The 9,285-nt window shown below is 41.7% G+C and overlaps 1 protein-coding gene across 1 annotated transcript in view; it reads left to right on the forward strand.

Moving 5' to 3' along the window:
* Positions 1–824: 824 nt before the first annotated feature.
* mafa (MAF bZIP transcription factor a) overlaps positions 825–9,285 on the forward strand; it is a 40,407-nt gene continuing 31,946 nt past the window's right edge. Inside the window, exon 1 of the mRNA XM_060071054.1 lies at positions 825–2,209. Within this exon, the coding sequence (XP_059927037.1) occupies positions 1,248–2,209 (962 nt within the window). The 5' untranslated portion in view covers positions 825–1,247. The remainder of the gene's footprint in view (positions 2,210–9,285) is intronic.

The following is a 9,285-nucleotide window of genomic DNA, read 5'->3' on the forward strand; positions in this document are numbered from 1 at the left end:
TTTAGGAGGCTTGAAATAGACCCGTTCAACATTCATCCAAAAGGTGGCACTGTTGAGTTTTAGAAGCGGACGGCAGAAGCTTTTCCGAACGTTTCAATATTTCCTCGCAACAGTGCATTACTTTTTATCTAAATAACTACAAAAACATTTGAAACCACCTGTTTGAGAATATCGATGCGGAATAATAATAAAAAATATATACTGAATTACCTGCATGTCAATTGATTAAAGCCTACTGCACATTCAGAAATAATGAATAGTGTTGTCTATACGAATTATAATGAAGAACTGCCGTTGGTTGTATTTACACATGGTACACATGTTTCTTCTTATTTAGACAGCCATTCCACTACTGTGTTATAGGCCATAACAACCATAGCATGGGGTATACGAAAATACAGTAGGCCTATACAATATCTTGTTAATAAAGTGTTTATAGAACACACATGCACATCTAAATTAAACATCCCATTAAAGAATGTTTCCTCCATTTTCTGGCTCGACATATTCTGTTAAAGTCCGTCTTCTTCGTCCTCTTCAGTAATGACTTTGCAATAGACTAAACAAATAAATATATATTTTATATATTTGTTGACATCACGTTAAAAAACCGACCGGGAAGAAAAAGCGTCAGAGAAAGGAAAAAGAAAGAAAGACTGTGATACGGCTGAGAGTCAGCTGACGGCTTCTGACAGTCGAGAAAAGTTTTGTTTCTCTACTAATATGTTAATTAGTGGTCCGATTGCGCGCTCTGATTGGCTACGCGCTTCCCATTTCTGCCCTGACGTCACGGGCAGCTATAAAACTGCAATGCTTTTAAACTCATCTGCTGTGTGATCCCTCTAAAAAAACCAGCCCACAAGTCAGAGGCACGTTACATGCGCGGCTACACTCAGCCCCCTTCCTTTCGGCTTTGCCCCCTCTCGTCTCCGCAATGTATCCATGAAGAAAAACCGTAAAGTGTTAAATGTTTGAAATTCAAAGCCGCCGAATTTCACTTGCTGAAAAAGGACTGTGCTGCTCGCGTGCGCGGCGCTGGTGTGTCAGTGCGTCAGACTCCGCAAAGAAAAGCTACTTACTTAGCGTTGGGAGTCCATCGCTACAGAGGGACTTACTACACCTTTTTTGTTTTCAGTCCTAAGACAAACGCTTAAACATTTTTCAAACTGGCTCACGTCCTCCCCAACCAGCCCAGTGTGACAGCTGCTCTTCAGCCCGCTTGGAGGACTGTCAGCAGCACCAAGAGGATGGCATCAGAGCTGGCAATGAGCAACTCCGACCTGCCCACCAGTCCCCTGGCCATGGAATATGTTAATGACTTCGATCTGATGAAGTTTGAAGTGAAAAAGGAGCCGGTGGAGCCCGATCGCAACATCAGCCAGTGCAGTCGCCTTATCGCCGGGGGATCCTTGTCTTCCACCCCGATGAGCACGCCTTGCAGCTCGGTGCCCCCTTCCCCAAGCTTCTCGGCGCCCAGTCCGGGCTCGGGGAGCGAACAGAAGGCACACTTGGAGGATTTCTACTGGATGTCCGGTTATCAACAACAGTTAAATCCAGAGGCGTTGGGCTTCAGCCCCGAAGACGCAGTCGAGGCGCTGATCAACAGCACTCACCAGCTCCAGTCGTTCGATGGCTATACCAGAGGGCAGCAGTTTGCTGGCGCAGCCGGACCTGGGGGCACCATGGCCGGGGAAGAGATGGGCTCTGCCGCGGCGGTGGTGTCAGCAGTTATCGCTGCCGCTGCAGCCCAGAACGGGGGTCCGCACCACCACCATCACCACCACCACAGCAACGGTCACCACCAGGCGCCCGGCGTCCAGTCCAACAACTCGGGCTTAAATCACCCACATTCGCATTTGGATGATCGGTTTTCAGACGACCAGCTGGTCACCATGTCAGTACGGGAGCTCAACCGGCAGCTACGGGGGGTCAGCAAGGAAGAAGTGATCCGATTGAAACAGAAGAGGAGGACCCTAAAGAACAGGGGCTATGCCCAGTCGTGTCGATACAAGCGGGTCCAGCAGCGGCACGTCCTGGAGGGGGAGAAAACGCAACTCATCCAGCAAGTGGACCACCTAAAGCAGGAGATCTCCAGGCTGGTCCGGGAGAGGGACGCGTACAAAGACAAGTATGAGAAGCTGATCAGCAACGGCTTCAGAGAAAACGGGTCGAGCAGCGACAACAACCCCTCATCCCCGGAGTTTTTCATGTGAGTTTCGACGTTATCCGTGAGAAAAGAATAGCAGCCGTTTAGTCAACCTTTTATTAAAACAAACAGGAAAAAAGTTTTGATTAGAAACTTTTTTTCTTTTCGCACGTATACCAACCCCCGCTAGACCAAGAACTGATTTGTGCTTTTTTTTTATTTTTATACAATCATGAGGGGAAAAAAGGGTTTGCTGAAGTTTTTAGAATGAGCTTTTTTTTGTCATCCGTGTTTTTCATTTCGAAAATGTGTCAATCTTTCATATTTCTTTTTCTCTATTATGAAAAGCATATGTCTCATGTTTCTCATCGTATCTCATTTGGTTTGCAGTGTTTTGAAGTCACTATGATTTACTTTAGAATATAAAAACTTTATACCGCTGTATACGAGGTGCATGCAGACAGCGAGCCCATGCCATCAGAAGTGCACCGACCTGACGTTTACCATCATGTTAATTTAATTCAGTGTGAAGCTGCCTGAAAACACAACTGCATTCATCCACAATGTTTTTTTTGGTTTTTATTTGCTATTTTTTTTGTCGGCCAAATCTGGAGGACTGCGAGCCTGCCCTATGTACTCCATCTCCTCTCATGTGTTTGTCTGTCATAGTGTTGAGCAACAAACAGAAAGACTCTAATCGTTAGAAACAACATGTATTGTTTGGACAAGAGAACTGTTATTGGACTGCCCTGCATGCTGGACATGTATGGTTTTCATTTTTTTTTTCATTTTCATTTTTGTTTGAAGATGTACTTTTTGTCGAATGACCCCCAGCATGGAATTCATTCTTCATTTATAGCCCCATTACTTTTTTTTGGGATCGCAACAAAAAGTGAAATGACTCCCTCCCTGCCCCACCGCGGCTCTCAACCAAAAACGCGTGCGTTTCGGCTGTGTTGTGGTGCAAAGCCAGTGAAGGCTCCCATTAGTTCCATGGAAGTTGATCGCTGGGGATCCCGATGGAGGGACAGACGTAAAAAAAGGACGAAAATGAATCCCCTCTTCCCTTCTCGGGACTAAACTATATGTTGCCTTTCACGCACTGTTTATTTAAATGATACTCCAGACTTGTGCGTATGGCATATTTGGAATGAATCTTACCTGTAATTTAAGTACAACATTTTTTTCCTAATCTGTAAGGTGTAACGATAACGAGGATATGGCGGGAGGGGATATGAGCCACACATGTATAGATTACGAGGATAATTAAGAAGGGTCTTCCTGTACAAATGTTAGTTCTGGCATTGGTTTTGGTAAATTGGCACAACACCAGTTTAGAGAATAAACAGTTCGGAGCGCATTGACTGCACATTTGCGTTATGGGTTTTACACAGAAGATGGACTATAGCAGGCTATTGGTTACTTTCAAAAGTTTAGAATACTTTTTCGGATAAAACGCCTTTTGAAACATGTTCATTTACTCAAGTACTTTGGCTTGATATGCACTGACATTTCAGCAATAGGCCTAAAGATGGATATGAAATGCCTGTCGTTCCAAACGCTAACGCAGATGGGTTTGGTGATTTGTGACCAGGCCCACTCAATGGTAACACATTAATAGGTTTTTCCTTTTTGGCAGGACAGGGAAAACCATCTTTTTTTGTTTCATACGAGCCCAACATTTGCTTAGCAATAACGATATGATTAATAATGTCTGGACATTGTTAGTTGGTCAGGGATTCACACCCTGCTTGAAGAAAAGAGGGAGTAAATACACGATTGAAATCTTTAAAATATTAATCTTTCCTCTACTATATAAATATATGAATATATATATATATTTTGCTGTGCAAAATTATTTCACTCCACTAACCATATGTGATGTTCATATGTTCTCGTTTTTTCATTTCATACAAATAAATGATATGCAATAAATGAACGTAATTGTCTTCAATACGTTTTGAACTTTTCTCGATTTCAGTTTATGTTCTGTGTCAAAAATGTGTGTCCAAAATATAAATTCGTGTGTTTTATTAAAATATATAGAAGTAATGGAAACGTCACATTTTCAGCCGTTGACAAACGACTCAACCAATCAAACGTTGTATATTTTTCGACAGATAGGCTGTTGTTGTAAATGCCTTTTATTATTGAATTCGCCCAGCCTGATATACAGAGGAATGAAACTAGCCATTTTGAAGGCATGTCAGAGCAAGTAATTGCTTTTATATTGTTTATTTATATGTAGTTGTAGTTAAGTCAAATATGATTAAAATAATACAGTACAGTTAATTTGATGGTTGATCAAAGACATCTATCATATTAATTTTCCCTTTCAAACCATCCATCAATCAAATCAAAAAATGTCATGCTTTATGACCAAAATCATTCAATGCACAGGGCACAGCTTTAAACATGCATGTACAATATTTAAAACATTTCATAATTAATTAAAAATACCCTTGCGTGTGTATGTGTGTGTTGGTGTGCTTGCGTGTATGGTGCGTGTGTGTGTGTGCATGAAAGGCGGGTAAAACAACTGCAAGTTTATATCTGACAGTGAATGTGAACACACTTGTTTTACATACGTGTGGGTGTGTGTCAGGTTTTGTGTGTGCGTTTCCGTGAGCATGTGTGTGTGTATTTTGCATTCCAAGGGAGCCTGTGTATGAACGCGTGTAAGTATCTGTGTGTTCGCATTTGTCTGTGTGTGCGTGTATGTCCGTGTACATGTGTTGATGTCAATGTGTCTATCCGTGTGTGTGTGTGTGTGTGTGTGTGTGTGTGTGTAGTCTGCATTCCCATGGAGCTTGTGAATGTACGTGTGTAAGTATGTGTGTGTGTGTGTTCACATACGTGTGTGTGTGTGTGCATGTATGTCCACGTGTCCATCCTAGTGTGTGGGTGCGTGCGTGTGCATAAGTGGGCATGCGTGAATGCATGTGTGTGTGTGTGTGTGTGTGTATGCGCGGGTACACGTGTATGTTTGTGCGTTTGTGCGTGTGTCTCGATGTGTGGGTGTGCGGCCTCTGAGTGGGACTGAGGGAGAGGTCTGGTGTGTTTTCACAGAAAACACAACTTTTCGGTGAAGTTGTGAGCACGGTGAAGCAAACGTGGCCCTCCGAGTGGAGATCCTTTGAGGTCACAGTCACCAGGCACGTGGGCTGATGGGGGGGAGGCGGAGCTGAGAACAATCTTTCAGCTATGTTTCGTCGGTTTGAAACAAGGCCCTCTCCACCCTCGTCTTCATCTTCCTGTTATTATCTGGGCTGAAGCATCAGGGCTACGTCTTGTCAGTGCGGGGCCGTACATGCTGTAGTATTGGTTAAGGGTTCATTAGTTTATCTTTTTGTTGTAAATGACAGGACTTTCTTTGTTATCTGGAATAGAGAAGGCTGAAGACACATCCTTTGGTCGAGATTGAGGCGATAAATAAAGTGTATTATGAAACATTATGACTACAAATGAGTCATAGTTTCAATGTGGGATATCTTTCTTTTGCTTTTTCTATATGAGTCTCCCTCCAGCCCTGCTAAAGACGAGGCTTCCTGCCACAACAGACCACCGCATCCATCATGCAAACAGTCAGCCCTCGATGACTTGCTTGTCTCTTAAGTCAACGAGCGATACCGGTCTGCAAACATCAGTTGTAGCCTCGATGCTCTGTTCTGCACAAGTCTTGTTTCATCCTTCCCCGAGATGCACGGTGCTGTGGTTTGCTGATTTGCCCAGAGCGGGTAAGAGAGCCTGAGACAATAGTTGGGGCTTGGGCTGAATTAAATGATTTTGCTGATGATTAATAGCGGTGTGGGCCGCTGGCGCCTGCGATGTGCAGATGATAAATCGTGAGGGTGGCTCGCCGCAGCTGTGCCAGTGTTGGGTCCTAGCATGCACAGACCCTGCGTTTTACAGCTCTGCTCTCCTTCTCCGCCTTCCCTTCCTCTTCAATTGATCTAATTACATCCATTTGATCTCCGCAATAGAGCCGCTGCCATTTATTGATGTTTCATTTTAAGCCACAAAATCTTTTAAATGACTTCACGAGGATCACAGCTTTTGTTGTTAATTGTTCCGACATAATTTATTTTTTATGTCAATATAATATTATTTAATTAGGATCATTTCGAATATTTAGTGTGTTTGATAATTATATTTCTCTTTAACGGACGTTCATTTTGGTGTCCAGCTGATAAACACACACACACACAAAAAGGCGCAAACAGACACACAGACACACACAAACACACAAACACACACATACACACATGCACTCACTCACACACTCCCTTACTGCCATTGGATCTCGCTGTTTATCGTTTAAGATGAATTCCTTCATAGATTTTTCCGACCTATATATTTATTAATTCATTCACCACTGCCCTTGTCCACGGCACTCTTGTTGAAGGAAGACCTAATGAGTGACAGATGCTACCGCACCACAAAGGTAATCCAGGTAATAGATATCTCTGTCAGCCCCCCCCCCCCTCCCATGGAGTGTTATGCTGTCGACGGTGTTGGGTTGAGATCATGATGGTATGCTAGGGTTATGCCATGCTGTTGACCGATCACAAGCTCAGAAGACGGTCAGCAGGAAATGGATACGGCCAGTTTAAGTGGGTCTCCCTAGGTCTGCTCCCATTGACTGTTTAAATGTTTGTGGGCTTCTTGAGTGGAGTTGTGTTGTTTTGTGTGTGTCCCTGTGTGGGGTGTGTGTATGTGTGTGCTTGTGTATGTGTGTGTGTTTGGTGTGTGTGTGTATGTTAATGTCTGTTTGCCTCTGTGTGTCACTGTGCACTTATGTGTGTGTGTGTGTGTGTGTGTGTGTGTGTGTGTGTGTGTGTGTGTGATTGTTAATTTGTTTGCCTTTGTGTTTCACTGTGCACGTATACGTGTGTGTTTGTGTGGATGGGTTTTATGTGTGTGTTTGTGTATGTGTGTGTGCGTGCATTCGTGTGTGTATGTGTTTGTGTGTGTGTGTCTGTGTGTGTCTGTGTGATTATAAATGTGTTTTCGCCTGTGCGTTTCTCTGTGCACGTTTTTGTGCGAGTAGGGTGTGTTGGTCTATGTGTGCGTACGTACGTGCGTATATGTGTGTGTGTGTGTGTGTGTGTGTGTGTGTGTGTGTGTGCCCTTGTGCATATGCACCCTCCTCGTCTATAGGAAGAATAGAGGTCAGAAGTTAGGACGCACACCCTGCTCTCAGAGTCATTAGAGTAATCCTCACCCCAGGGATCTGTGGCTCACATCCTCCGCCCAGGAACCACTGGGCGAGATGAACATCCTCATGCCATGTATAAGTACATACACAACATACATACTCTACAGTATACTATATACAAGTACATCTACATCATCATACCATGTATAAGTACATACACAACATACTGTATAGTATACTATATACAAGTACATGTACATCCTCATGCCATGTATAAGTACATACACATCCTACATACACAAGTACATGTACATCCTCATACCATGTACAAGAACATACACAACATACATACTCTACAGTATACTATATACAAGTACACATACATTCTAATACCGTGAATAAGTACATACACAACATACTGTATAGTATACTATGTACAAGTATATGTACTGTATATCCTCATACCATGTTTAAGTACATACACATCCTACATACTGTACAGTATACTATATATAAGTGCATGTACATCCTTATACCATGTATAAGTACATGAACAACATACTGTGTAGTGTACTATATACAAGTACATGTACATCCTCATACCATGTATCAGTACATACACTTCATACGGTATAGGATACTATAAACAAGTATATGCACAACCTCATATCATGTATAGGTACATACACATCCTACAGACTGTATAGCATACTATATACAAGTACGTGTACATCCTCATACCATGTATAAGTACATACCCATCCTAGATACTGTGTAGAATAATATATATAAGTACATGCATATCCACATGACATGTATAAGAACATACGCATACTATTTATTTTATAGACTACTATATGCAAGTAAATATTAATCTTTCATATGATAGTGTATACATTAGTACATAGACATCCAACATGCTTATATACCAGTACATGTATCTTTCATACAATATAGCATATATATATAAGTATGGATGGGTATGTATACATACCCATCCTATGTGCTACATAGTGTACAGTATGTATATATATATAAGAAAATATATCTCCTACATGCTATATAGTGTATAGATATAAATACATATAAAACACAACCAACATACTGTAAAGTATACCACACATAAGCACACACACATCCTTAATGCTATATTGTTAATATGCATACCAGGCTACATGCTATGTGTGAACATCCTACATGCAGTATGGTGTATATATATAAACATGTACACCACATGCTAAGAAGAAATGATCAGTACATGTACATCCTGCATACTATCTAGTATATATATAAGTACATGTGCATCCTACATGCTATATATAACTGCATGCGCATCCTACATGCAATATATCATCTCCTAGTACTGAATCAGTTTGTGTGTGTGTGTGTGTGTGTGTGTGTGTGTGTGTGTGTGTGTGTGTGTGTGTGTGTGTGTGTGTGTGTGTGTGTGTGTGTGTGTGTGTGTGTGTGTGTGTGTGTGTTTGTGTGCTCATGTGTGTATGCATTCATGCGTGCATTATTAGCTGCAAATATTTGAAAGAGGATGCAAGAGGACAGTTAATTATTTCTATAGGTGAACATTTAAAAATAAAATATCAACTTTCACTTTTTTTATTTTCAAAGGCAGCACTAACCCATTTAAAAGAAAAAATATGTTTGTACTTGCTACCTATGGTTGGGTAGATGACAATAGCTTTTTTTAGTGTTAATTGCGGCAACAATCTACTAAATCAGGAAGGTAGTGTCAACTATGCTTTCTTATTTTCCGCCCATTTCTTTCTTTCTTTCTTTATTCCATGTAATATGAAACACATCACAGCCGTCAATATATTAGTTAACAGGCCCCAGCCCCTTGATTGAAGCATAGTGGCAGAAGCAGGAGGTTATACATAAAGGATATACAGGGATGAAATACTATACATGGAGGATAAAAAAGGAGGTTACACACAGAGGATAGAGATGGAGGAACATATGGAGGTTA

The sequence above is a fragment of the Gadus macrocephalus genome, chromosome 14, assembly GCF_031168955.1.
Source record: "Gadus macrocephalus chromosome 14, ASM3116895v1".
Taxonomy (NCBI): domain Eukaryota; kingdom Metazoa; phylum Chordata; class Actinopteri; order Gadiformes; family Gadidae; genus Gadus; species Gadus macrocephalus.